Source organism: Erythrolamprus reginae, chromosome 2, assembly GCF_031021105.1.
Source record: "Erythrolamprus reginae isolate rEryReg1 chromosome 2, rEryReg1.hap1, whole genome shotgun sequence".
NCBI classification, from domain to species: Eukaryota; Metazoa; Chordata; class Lepidosauria; order Squamata; family Dipsadidae; genus Erythrolamprus; species Erythrolamprus reginae.
In genome coordinates this window covers 17,117,298-17,130,908 of record NC_091951.1, presented here as the reverse complement: position 1 = coordinate 17,130,908, position 13,611 = coordinate 17,117,298, and the positions used below count along the sequence as shown (strand labels likewise).

The 13,611-nt window shown below is 43.3% G+C and overlaps 1 protein-coding gene across 1 annotated transcript; it reads right to left on the bottom strand.

Moving 5' to 3' along the window:
• Window positions 1–7,449: 7,449 nt before the first annotated feature.
• On the bottom strand, window positions 7,450–12,704 carry LOC139159786 (zinc finger protein 420-like). Its single transcript, XM_070737178.1, has 2 exons — window positions 12,571–12,704; window positions 7,450–10,053 (listed from the first exon to the last, which is right to left on the bottom strand). The coding sequence occupies exon 2, from the start codon at window positions 9,883–9,885 to the stop codon at window positions 8,410–8,412; it is 1,476 nt and encodes a 491-aa protein (XP_070593279.1). The 5' UTR covers window positions 9,886–10,053; window positions 12,571–12,704; the 3' UTR covers window positions 7,450–8,409.
• Window positions 12,705–13,611: the final 907 nt, after the last annotated feature.

Here is a 13,611-nt window from a genome sequence, read left to right as displayed (position 1 = left end):
TGAGGCCGCCCACTGAGGAGATCCCTTTGCCCAAATGGAGGCGGCGGTGGCCTCGGAGGCTGCAGCAACGCAGCCCCAAGGACCATTCGGGGGAATTCGGGGGGTTCCTGAATCTCCCATCCACTCACTGCGGAGGAGGTAGGGAGGAGAAGGAGGAGAGCCAAGGGGCGGGGAGCAAAGCGGGCCTGCAATTGGCCCCTTTCTTTCTTACCTTTAGGGAGAGGAACTGTTGCTGCTCTGCCATAGGGCAGCAACAGTTTCTCTCCCTAAAGGCGGCCATCTCCTTCCCACTCAGCAGAAGACCGCGGTGAGTGGACAGGAGATTTGGGAGCTTATTATATCTATTGATAAAATCTCAAGCGGGCCGGATAAATGGCCTCAGCAAGCCGCATCCATCCCCCAGGCCATAGTTTTGGGACCGCTGTTATACAGTGTAAGCTAACTCAGCTTTTGTTATTGCTGCTGCGCCAAGCTCCATTGTAACCCAGTTTGTCAGCTGAAGAGATAAAGCCTGCAGAATAATCGCCAAGTTTAGACTTCCTTGTAACTTAAAATGTGTATTCTCAGCAACCTAATGTGAGATAGCCCTCCTGAACAAATCTCTGGGTTGTATGTCAGATGTTACTTGTGAAAGGGGGAGAGGCATTCTCCTCCCTCATAGCTGGCTCAATCTGTTCTGCTCTTGCCTTGTCTATTCCCTCTTTGTCCTATGATAAGGAGGGGTTAATTCTTGCTCTTCTTCTGACTCTGAGTCTCCTGGTCCTCCTTGTCTGCAGGCCTTACTAATTCAGAAAAGCCTGGCCTGGCCTGACTCTTCCCTTCCACTGTTTCCTCCAAGGTCAAAGGAGCTGCCCTCTCAATCTCTGCCTGCTCTTGTTCCAGCTCATCTTCCCCCACAGATTCAGACTCCGATGGGGCCATGACTGGAACCCTGCCATGCTCAGAAATTTGAGTGAGTAGTCAAGCATCTCAATTTTGATCATGTGGGGATGCTAAAAAATGGTCAGAAGTCACTTTTTTCAGTCAAGTTATAACTTTGAGCACTCGCTAAATGAACTGGGTTTTTTTAATCGACTACCTTTATTGACAAATTAATGGGGAGAAATGCCCCATTAATGCCCCCACAGGCAAATTGGCTCAATCTCGCACTGGCAGTGGTGCGAGGTCAGTCAGGCCACCATGTCTGACCGACATAGCCGCGCAAGACAATGCAATGCAGAGATTGAAGAAGCCTGGAAACATCTGGAATGAGAATCGATCCTAAGCGTTGGCAAGGTGCAGAAATGCTTTAAGCGATGTGCTGGTGAGTGCGGAGAGACGGTGGAGACCTTAAATGACTGTTCGCATTTTTTTTTCTTCCTGGAAGGAGAAATGCCGGTAATTGGTGCGGAAGCGGCTGTTCGGTTACGGGGCAATTAGCGGAAAGCTGAAATTGTAGCAATCGCCTGGAATTATTGTTTTTCCTTTTTTCATTTTTAAGAATATTTAAAGATTTTTAAGATTTGGAGCTTCAATTTTGATTTTATTTGGAGCTTCAATTTTGATTTTATTCAGATTTTATTAGGTATTTTTTTTCCTTTTCTGATGACATCACTTCCCTTTGTAACAACTGAAGAGAACAATATACAAATCTAATATAGGCATCCTCACTCCCTGCTTTGGAAATAATAATGATGTCAGGGAGTAGAGGGATCTCACCTCACCAAGAGGGGCTGAATCCCGAAAGGAAGCTCAGAATCTGAGTTCTAGACTTATTCTATTTATATAGGCTAGATCAAAATGATGGCAGCCATGATATTCGCTGTGATATTCTGCATTGTGGGTATATTTTTATAATTGGAAGGATTAGAGCATATACAGTATAAGCTAGCTCAGCTTTTGTTATTGGTGCTGCGCCGAGCTCCATTGTAACCCAGTTTGCCAGCTGAAGAGATAAAGCCTGGATAATTGCCAAGTTTAGACTTCCTTGTAACTTAAAATGTGTATTCTCATCAACCTAATATGAGATAGCTGTCCTTAACAAATCTCTGGATTGCATGCCAGAAAATGTATTCTGTAGGGATCCACATATTAGGCTAGGTTAGGGCTGCACAACACAGTCTGTACATCTAGCTGCCATGTGTAAGGATCCATGCTCCATTAAGCCAACGTACCTGTTTCTGAGTACATTTTCCCTCATACCATGCCTTTGCTGTTACAATAGGGCAACAAAAAAGTTCACTCTGCATCTAGCTATGGAAAGTTCAAGAGGAAATAGCTTAACCACAATCATAAACAACAGTCAGATCAGGACTAGCTTAGTCTGCACATCTAGCAAACTCAGGAAGGAAGTTGCCGACCACAATATGTACTGAACACGCTTCTTGCGGTGTTTATTCAGACACCTGGCATATATCTACTTGTAACGTGCTCGAACTGCCAAGTAGGGAACACAAGGAAATCCATTTAATAATTGCGCAGCAAACAATTATGTTATTGGTTTATTTTCTTACTTATAACCAATAAAATCATGCAGCACTTGAAAACCTCATTTGCATATGGGGTCTATATAACTCTGCTTTACTACAATAAAGTGTCACTCTACCCAGAGAGCATTCGTGTCCGTGTGGTTTCTCTAGGATTGGTTTCGTAGTTGACCCCACTTGGTTGTGGTGTCCATGGGTTGTCCCGGAGACACCGTTTCCTCCGAGGACTGACCGCGACACCTCAGTATTCTTTCCCCCTTTTTGAGGTTCATTGTTTAGAACGCTGAGAAAATCATGAAAAACTTGTGGAAGTCAAATGATGTTTCTAAACAATGACCGTTTTTGTACGCACTTTGTGTAGGGCAGTGTTTTTCAACCAGTGTGCCGGGGCACACTAGTGTGCCGCGAGACATGGTCAGGTGTGCCGTGAAGCTCAGAGAGAAAAAAAGCAAGAGAGAAAAAAAGAGAGAAAGAAAGCAAGAGAGAGAGAAAGCAAGAGAGAAAGAAAGCAAGAGAGAGAGAGAAAGAAAGCAAGAGAGAAAGAGCGCGAGAGAGCTAGAAAGAGAACAAGAGAGAGAAAACAAGAGAAAGAGAGAGAGAGAGAAAGAGAGGGAGGGAAGGAGAGAGAGAGAGAGAGAGGGAGGGAGGGAGGGAGAAAGAGAGCAAAAAAGAGGAAGGAAGGAAGAGAAAGAAAGAGGGATGGAGAGAGAGAGAGAGAAAGAAAGAGGAAGGAAGGGAGAGAAAGAGGGAGGGAGAAAGAAATAGAGTGAAGGGGAGGAAGAGAGAGAGAGAGGATTTTTTTGTCCAAACTTTTTTTAGCCGCCGCCCCCTCCCTGCTCAATGTGCCCCAGGGTTTCGTAAATGTAAAAAATGTGCCGCGGCTCAAAAAAGGTTGAAAATCACTGGTGTAGGGTATAAAAACAGTTTTAGTTCGTGCATGGCCTTTGCTTTTTCTCTCTCTGCCTGCTCTGCTTAAAGCAAGAGATTAACATCGATAATAAAACTGATTATCAGTTGCCTCCTGTTCAGTGTTTCATTCGATTAATTCAGATTGGGAGCTGCACAAAACCTAGCATAATGATAAAACGTACTGTTTGTTATGGTTTATTCTAATTCAAATAGTTATTGAGAGTTAGGATTTTACCTGTTGTGAGGAAAGTTAAAAATTACTTGTTCTCTATAGCTCTTTTGCTTTTTCCTCTGCGCTCTCCAATTCTTTTCCCTCCTCCCCCCCCCCTTGCTTTTTTCACTTCTTCTTTGTTTGCTTGTGATTAAAAAAATATTTTCCAACAAAAAGAGGAACATATACAAACCACAAATAATAACTCTTACTTTGAGACTCAGGTTCATTTTCATGACAATATGAGAGAAAGCTATAATTAAAAATACGATTTACATCAACAACCCATATCAATGTTGTTCACTCTCAGCTAATTCCAACAAGGATTAGCTATGGCCAGAGGCTCTGATTTGGGACCTGTCCTCATGTTTTATACTCTTTTCCCTACAGTCCTTAGCAAATACATACCTTTTAATTAGTTCATTTCCTTGTTCCTAATTCCTGCTGCTTTTGAATCATGCTGTGAGTACATAAATCTTGGGAGACGGCAGAAGTTGGGAGGAATGTATGTGGAATGTAATTAAGAGAGAGATAACGGGAGAAAAGGAATGTGCTAGTCTGAACTGCATTTTGAATACGGAAGTGAAGAGAATAAAAATGGAGTTTCTTTCTTTATGAAATACTGCATTTAGTAAGAGTTATTTTTAATAGCTAAAGTTCTACCAGAAACCAGAACAGTGTGTGAGATTGCCAGAGCAGAAGCTACGTAGGAGTAGATTAACAACTCTTGAAGCCTTCTTGCTATGTTGTTGCAGTGGGCGTTGGTGCTTAGGTCTTTTGTTATTAGTACTCCGAGGTCCTTAACAGAGTGGGGATTATCTGTGATAATCTGTTTGTTCCGTTTGTATTTGTGGTTCTGATCCTTTTTGCCTATGTGTAAGACAGAGCATTTGCTGGTTGAGATTTGGAGTTGCCATTTGTTAGACCAGTCAGAAACAGAGTCTAGGTCTTTTTGGAGAGTAGTTGTGTTATCAGTGGTGTTCAAAAGTTTAACATCATCTGCTGATGTTACATTCTGTTACTTTCAGTTCCCTATTTAACCTAATTTCAACGTTCTAATTCCAAATGTATCTCAAAACTACATACAGTGGAACCCCGACATACGAAATTAATTGGTTCCGGAAGGAGCCTCGTACGTCGAAAAGTTCGTATGTCGAAACATTGTTTCCCATAGGAAACAATGGAAAAGCGATTAATGCGTGCAAGCCCGAGGGCTGAGGGGAAAAGACGTCGGCTGAGGGGTGCCCGGTGCTTCCCGGCGAGGAGGAGGAGGAGCTGGAAGTTCGCCAGGAGTCAGCGGAGAAGCGGCGCGCCTGTTTTAAAAGATCGCAGCCAGACTGGGGGGGCTTTCCAGCAACCCCCGAGCCCCCAACCCGGGTTCGGGGGTTGCTGGAAAGCCCCCCCAGACCGGCTGCGATCTTTTAAAACAGGCGCGCCGCTTCTCCGCTGACTCCTGGCGAACTTCCCCACTTTAGGAGTCAGCGGAGAAGCGGCGCGCCTGTTTTAAAAGATCGCAGCCGGCCTGGAGGGGCTTTCCAGCAACCCCCGAGCCCGGATTGGGGGTTCGGGGGTTGCTGGAAAGCCCCTCCAGGCCGGCTGCGATCTTTTAAAACAGGCGCGCCGCTTCTCCGCTGACTCCTAAAGCGGGGAAGTTCGCCAGGAATCAGCGGAGAAGCGGCGCGCCTGTTTTAAAAGATCGCAGCCGGCCTGGAGGGGCTTTCCAGCAACCCCCGAGCCTGGATTGGGGGTTCGGGGGTTGCTGGAAAGCCCCCCCAGACCGGTTGCGATCTTTTAAAACAGGCGCGCAGCGCGCAGCGCCCCTCTCACAGCCCCCAAGAAGGGGTTTTTTGCTTTTTCCCCCCCCCCCGCCTCACGGGAGAGAGCGAGAGAGAGCAGCGCCCTGTCAGTTCCGAGCTGCGAGAGGGGCGCGGCGCGCTTTCCCGAAAGGGACGGAGAAAGCCCTCTCTCGCAGCGAAAGCGCTCCCAGCCAGGGAGAGTGTTCAGATCCCCCCACCCCCAGCAGAGAGCGTTCAGATCCCCCCACCCCCAGCAGAAAGCATTCAGATCCCCCCACCCCCAGCAGAAGCCAAGGACCCGCAGAGTGGGGCGGCAGGGGAGGCAACCGCCTCTCCACTCACCAAGTGCCGGGATACGAGCTGAGAAGAGCCGGGCTGGTTTGCTTTCCTTCCTTCCCGCGCTGATGCAGAGCAAAGCGTCACGCCCCCCTGACGCTTTTGGCGGCAAAAGAGCCCAGCGTCGCTTCGGAAGCCGCCGAAAGCGTCAGGGGGGCGTGACGCTTTGCTCTGCATCAGCGCGGGAAGGAAGGAAAGCAAACCAGCCCAGCTCTTCTCAGCTCGTATCCCGGATTTGAGCTCGGGAGACGAACAAAAATGTCTCTCCCCTCCCAGCTCTTATCTCGAGTAGCTCGTAAGTAGAGCTGCTCGTATGTTGAGGTTCCACTGTATTTTGCAAAATATGTAAATTTGCAAAATCATATTTCACAGCAACAACTCAGTAGGATTTCAAATAGTTCTGAATGCTTTGAAACCTCTCTCTCTAAAACTTTGGTTCATGTAACTTTTTAGGGCCTGCTTTTTCCACGTAGCCCTTATTGGTTCTAATAGATCAATAGGCTATATTTTTGTTTCCCTCAGTCACTGTATAGCCAGTGTAATCATCTTCCCTATACTAATTATAACGCTTTCAATCCTTCATCATGCCCTATTCTATAAAATAATAACTCACTGTAAACCCAGTGGAATACTCTGATTATAGCACTTTCAATCAAATAAAATCAACATAACCCATTCTGAATAATAAAAGAAAAAGAAGAGAGAAAAAGAAAGATCATTAAATTAAATCTAATAATCATATTCCAAATTAAAAATATAATCATCATTCCCTTTTCTTTAATTAAAAAAAAATATCAGCAAATATCATTAAGAATGTTTTCTATATCCGTGCTTTTTATTTTTATACTCATCGTAGTTTATCTGATTATAGTTCATTTACTTATATAATTCCATATTTCTTCTCATCTGTATATTTAAATCAACATTATTAACCAAGTTAGTCATTATATCTTAATCATTAATATTAATCACCCTACCAAACCTAAACATTTTCAATTTAATTTTTTTCATTTTCAATATTATTATTTCATTATTTTAAAATTTCCCCCATCAAAATAATTTTATACATCTCAAAGGGTAATTTAGTAGTTCATTATTTCATATGCAACTCAATTAAAATCTAAATCTTTTAAATTTAAAGTCAAAATTAATTTAAAGATCCATTTAAGAGTTTTTAAGTCTTCATTTAAAACCCTTTAGTAAAAATCTTCTTCTTTAGAAATCCTATCAGCATCCATATCTCCATTTCCATTTCATATTCCTTAATCCATGCTTGCCCAGATGATACTCCAATCAGTCTCAAATCTGTCTCCACTGAGGTTATCCATTTTTTCTCCAGTCTATCTCCAATAGGGTTAACCAGCATGTTCTTCAAACTAAGTCATCTCCCAGCTTCAAAATACTGTATATGCATCATAAAATGTCCTTTGACCCCACCCCTTCCTCCTACTCCTGCTTACAATCTTTTTGAATTGTTGCCTTCTGGCAAAAGATACAGAACAATTAAAACTCAGACCAAACGTTTTGTGTAGTTTTAATCCCAGAGCTATACTCACACTTAACAATGAACTAAAGGGTCACCATGAGTGAGCTGTATTATTTCGTCTATTGCGTAGATTTTGGATGGTTCACGGTGGGGAATTTGTGGTGGGTGGGGCATTTTTGGGGTGTGTTGGGACCGGTCTCTAGCGACATATGACATTCATTGTATATACTGCGTACACGCGTACAATGACAATAAAATATTTATTTTATTTATATATTTGTTGTATGTTCTTTTGTTTTCAAATGTTTACTGTTTTGTTATGTTTTTATAAAAAAGAAAACCAATAAGGATCCACTGTTAGACCCCCTGCAATTTGCAAACAGAGCAAACAGATTGACAGATAGCAATAGCACTTAGACTTATACAGTGTTCCCTCGATTTTCGCGGGGGATGCGTTCCGAGACTGCCCGCGAAAGTCGAATTTCCGCAAAGTAGAGATGCGGAAGTAAATACACCATTTTTGCTATGGACAGTATCACAAGCCATCCCTTAACACTTTAAACCCCTAAATTACCATTTCCCATTCACTTAACAACCATTTACACACCACTATTACTGGTACTCACCATTGAATAAGACACTTGGTGATCCTGATATTTATAAACATAATTATTTATTAACAATAATTATTTTTTTTGTTATTAATTTGCAAAAATTTTGGCGATATGTATGACGTCATCGGGTGGGGAAAACCGTGGTATAGAAAAAAACCCGCAAAGTATTTTTTAATTAATATTTTTTGAAAAACCGTGGTATAGACTATTCGCGAAGTTCGAACCTGCGAAAATTGAGGGAACACTGTATTAGGTTTTCATACATCACATTTTCATATTCATGTCTTAGAATTAAAACTGTACAAAATTTTACTTGGCAAAGAAATTTTACAAAATTTTACTTGGCAAAGGGGCAATTTTAATGGACAAACTCTAGGAGGTAAGATGTTCCAATAGTATTCTCATCTTATACAACTGTAAGGTTTTCCTCTTGTATGGATTTTTCATGTGCGTCAGAAGATAAAAACCTTTGTCACATTCTAGGCCCTGATAAAAGTATCTCTCCAGTAAGAATTCACTGATGCTGAAAGAGTATTTTTCCAGGCAAATCATACATCAGCTTTCAAACATTTAAACTACACTATATGCACCTCTATGGTTTCACTTGCAAATGGGCCTTTTGATGCATTCCAAGGGTGTATTTTCGGGAAAAACCTTTCCCACACTCCACACATTTGTACGGCTTCTCTGCCATGTGAACTACCCGATGATTCCGTAGATAACTTGCTGTCAAAAAATCTTTCCCACACTCCCCACATTGATAGGGCCTCTCTCTTGTATGCACCTTCTGATGTCTCCGAAGTGCTGCAGGTTCCAAAAATGTTTTCTCACATTCTGGGCATTTATAGGGTCTCTCTCCAGTGTGACGTTTCTCATGTAGCCTTAGAGATTTCTTGCCACAAAAACATTTTCCACATTCTTGGCACTGATAGGGTCTTTCCCCAGTGTGAGTTATCTGATGTCGACTTAGTTGCGCCTTGTCACAAAAGCATATTCCACATTCTGGGCACTTTTCATTTTTCTGCACATGCACTTGCTTCTCCAAGTGCATTCTCTGATGTACCACAAGTGTATATTTCCGGGTAAAAGATTTTTTACACACTGAGCATTTGTGGGGTTTCTCACCTGTATGGGTTTGGAAGTGATTTCTAAGGATTGATGAACGACCAAATGCTTTCCCACATTGTAAACATTTGAACTTTTTTTCCCGTCTGTGAACATTCTCATGATTTCTGAGGATTCGTTTTGTACGGAAAAACATTCCACACTCAATGCACATATAGGGCTTCACCCCTGTATGGATACTCTGATGTTCAAAAAGACTTTCCTTTGCAGAAAAACATTTATCACAATCATTACATTTATATGGGTTTTCTTCCGTGTGCAACTTTTGGTGTCTCCGAAGTTCAGAAGACTCAACAAATGTTTTCTCACATTCTGGGCATTGATAGGGTCTTTCCCCGGTGTGAAGTTTCTCATGTCGAATTAGGCTTGACCTCTGGCGAAAACACTTCCCACATTCTGGACATTCAAAGGGTCTTTCCCCAGTGTGAATTCTCTGATGTTGCAGCAGGCATGGTTTGCTGGCAAAATATTTCCCACATTCTAGGCACTTGTTACTTTTCTTCTTTGTGTGTGTTTCCTTGTCTTCAGTCAGGCTTTTCTGATGTTGCAGTCTCTCAGGAAATCTTCTAGAAATATGCCGTCTCTTAGGAAATCTTCCCCGGCGATTCCAGGATCTCTTTCCCTGGTGGATTCGCTGATGGGCTCCAAGCTCTGAGCCTTTAGCAAAACGCTCCCCGCACTCTCCGCATCTGTAAGGCTTCACTCCAGGGTGGCTCCGGAGATGTTTGGCAAAGCTCCACACTCCAGCAAAGGAGATCCCACAAAGAAAACACAGGTGGGATCCATTCCCTGCATGCAGATTCTGATGGATTAAAAGGAGGGACCGGTGAAAAAAGCATTTCCCGCACTCGGAGCATTTTTTATTCCCCTGTGGGGATCTTTGGCTAAAGTGTTCCCCACTCTGCAGAGTTTCCAGGGGCTGCTCGCTTCCAGAGCTTTCCATCCGAGGAAACTTTAACAAGCAGAATTTTTGCAAAAGGTTGGAAGATGGGCAGGAGGATGAGCTCCAACATGAATGCAAAAGCTCAGAAGATGAAACCTCTGGACCCAGTGACTGACCCACACTGGGTCCTGCAAGCAGAATTTTCTCCAAAGGTTTTCCTGGTGGCACCTGCAGGATGAAGAAAAAAAGAAGTGAATGAGAGAAGATGATTTACTTTTTTCAGGTCCCCAAATAGCCCAAACAAAAGCTGGAAGACCCTCCCTATAGGAACCCTGGCGCACCCTCCACCCCATTCCCTCCACAAAGATTCAAAGCAATACTGGGATTCTCCCTGCAGAATTCAGCTCCTCTTTTTTTAACAGAATGAGAGGGATGGCTGACAGAATCCCTGTGGCCCCCCACTTTCTACCTGAACTGGAGTTGACCCCTCCCTTTTCCTTTTCCACAGGAGGGGCTAACGGTGATGTTCCATGATGTGAGACACACAGCAACGAGTCTCCCACCACCACAGGATTTATATCTGCCAGGTAGATCTAACTCTGTACAAAGTACAACCCGTCGTTATTCATGGACACTATTCTTTGGGCAAGCTCAGATTTAATATGTCTTCCTCAGGGGTGAAATGCAGCAGGTTCTGACAGGTTCTGTCAGACGAATCTCATTGATTTGTTTGACTATGTCACAAAGGTTTTGGATCAAGGTGGTGCCGTGGATATTGCCTATCTGGACTTCAGCAAAGCCTTTGATATGGTTCCACATAAAGAGCTGATAGATAAATTATTGAAGATTGGACTTAACCCCTGGATAGTTCAGTGGATTTCAAGCTGGCTGAAGCGTAGACATCAGAGAGTTATTGTTAATGGCGAGTATTCTGAGCAGAGACAGGTTACAAGCGGTGTGCCACAAGGGTCTGTTCTGGGTCCTATTCTTTTTAATATGTTTGTGAGTGACATAGGGGAAGGTTTGGTAGGGAAGGTTTGCCTATTTGCCAATGACTCTAAAGTGTGCAATAGGGTTGATATTCCTGGAGGGGTCTGTAATATGGTAAATGATTTAGCTTTACTAGATAAATGGTCAAAGCAATGTAAACTGTAGTTTAATGTTTCCAAATGCAAAATAATGCACTTGGGGAAAAGGAATCCTCAATCTGAGTATTGCATTGGCAGTTCTGTGTTAGCAAAAACTTCAGAAGAGAAGGATTTAGGGGTAATGATTTCTGACAGTCTCAAAATGGGTGAGTAGTGTGGTCGGGCGGTAGAAAAAGCAAGTAGGATGCTTGGCTGCATAGCTAGAGGTATAACAAGCAGGAAGAGGGAGATTGTGATCCCCTTATATAGAGCGCTGGTGAGACCACATTTGGAGTACTGTGTTCAGTTCTGGAGACCTCACCTACAAAAAGATATTGACAAAATTGAACGGGTCCAAAGACGGGCTACAAGAATGGTGGAAGGTCTTAAGCATAAAACGTATCAGGAAAGATTTAATGAACTCAATCTGTATAGTCTGGAGGACAGAAGGAAAAGGGGGAACATGATCAAAACATTTAAATATGTTAAAGTGTTAAATGAGGTTCAGGAGGGAAGTGTTTTAATAGGAAAGTGAACACAAGAACAAGGGGACACAATCTGAAGTTAGTTGGGAGAAAGAGCAAAGGCAACATGAGAAAATATTATTTTACTGAAAGAGTAGTAGATCCTTGGAACAAACTTTCAGCAGACGTGGTTGGTAAATCCACAGTAACTGAATTTAAACATGCCTGGGATAAACATATATCCATTGTAAGATAAAATACAGGAAATAGTATAAGGGCAGACTAGATGGATCATGAGGTCTTTTTCTGCCATCAGTTTTCTATGTTTCTAATCAGTGGTGGAAATCTGGAGTAGTTCGGAGAATCAGCAAATGCCACTTCTGGCTGGCCCCCGAGTAGGGTGGAAATGGGGATTGTTGTTTGATAGTTTATAGAGGATGCAAATACATTGATTGGGGACAGCAATAAAGTTTAAACAACACAACAGGGAACAAACAAATTCTATTTAAAAAATATCCATTATGACCAATGTCGCCCATTCATCTTCTGGGTTTCTGGCATTAATGTGCTCACAATAAATAATGGTCAGCTCATCACACACTCATGTATACAGTAAGCATAAGACTAGCAGGAATACGAGATGGACATCTGTAGCCTAGCTCACTTAAAAAGTGATGTCCCTTCCAACGCCCCAGGCACATGTAAGCCTCTACTCAAGATCCAAAAAACTATAGACCCATAAGCCTGATCGATATAACAGTTGAGATGCATGCAAAACATCTCTTGAGGAAAATAGAGGATGCCAAATAAAGTAAATAAAATACTAAAATCAAAGCAAATGACATTCATTCTTCTCCATTCAGAAGCAGACGAAAGAATGTGAATCTGTTCTCCTTTGGGAGAAAATGAACTCAATTCAAGCAATTTAAACCTTTTCTCCCAACTAAACAAAAAACCCCATTCCCCAGTTGAAGAGAGGAGGCGGGTGTTTCTTTTATTCATTCACACAACGATCCCCCTCCACTCAAACTCTTAAAAGAACCCCCCTTTCCTTCCACGGGAGGAAGCTCCCCCCCTTCTTTGCCCAGAGGCTCTCCGTCCAGCCCCGCCGCACCGACCCACCATCCTGGCACCGAGGGGACACTCGGAGCTACCTTCCTCCTGGCGGGGAGAAGCCCTCCTGGAAGCCCGAGGGTGAGCAGGAGCCCCGCCTGTCCGGCGCGGGGACGAGCAGCAGTCTCGCCGGACACCAAGAATTTGCACAGCCGCCCAAACAGCTGCAACCAGAAAAACTACACTACAGAGGGAAGAAGAGCAAAAGGAGATTCCTAGAGGGGCCCCTCGGAAACTTCTCCCTTCCTTTTCCGGCTCCGTTTCCTTCTTGAAGGAACGGAGGTGACGCTCTTGCCCCTTCTTCCTCTTCTGCTCCGGGAGCGTCTGAAGTTTCCCGGCCGGACAAGTGCTGCTACCCTCTCGGAGGGCGCTGGGCGAATCGCCTGTTTCCTGGCCGGGCGTAGTCTAGGAGAAGGCGGGAACCTTTCCTTTCCTCCTTTCCCCTCAGGATTGGGAAGAGGCGGCCCGGCATCCTCGCTCCCTACTTTGGAAAGAATAATGATATCGGTATGAAGGGGCATATCACCTCTTCAAGAGGGGCTGAATCCCGAAAGGAAGCTCAGAATCTGAGTTCTGGAATTTTTAAATAGATTTGACATCTGTTATCATGAAATGTTTCGAAACATTGATGTTGAACTATATTAAGGCTAGTCTCCCATCTTACTTTGGACCCATACCAATTTTCATATAGGAGTAATAGATCAACTGGTGATGCTATGTCTCTTGTTGTCCATACTGTATTGAATCATCTGGAACAACAGGGAACCTATATAAGGCTGTTATTTGTGGATTATAGCTCTGCGTTTAACACCATTTTACCCAACAGGTTGTTTCTTAAAATGTCTTAAAATTTGGCATAAACCAGATTTGTTTGTGGGTACAGGATTTTTTGACAGATAGGCCAGTCAGTACGAATGGGATCTCATCATTCTTCCATTTATATACTAAGCACAGGAGCCCCCCAGGGTTGTCTGCTAAGCCCTTTCCTTTATTCTTTGTACAGAAATGATTGCACCCCACTGTATAACACCAACACAATTATTATTACTTTGCAGAAAATACGACAGTGGCGCGGCTCATTA

What these genes read in the sequence shown, in the direction of transcription:
- LOC139159786 (XM_070737178.1), bottom strand. Translation starts at nt 9,885, where the DNA reads ATGGAAAGCTCTGGAAGCGAGCAGCCCCTGGAAACTCTGCAGAGTGGG.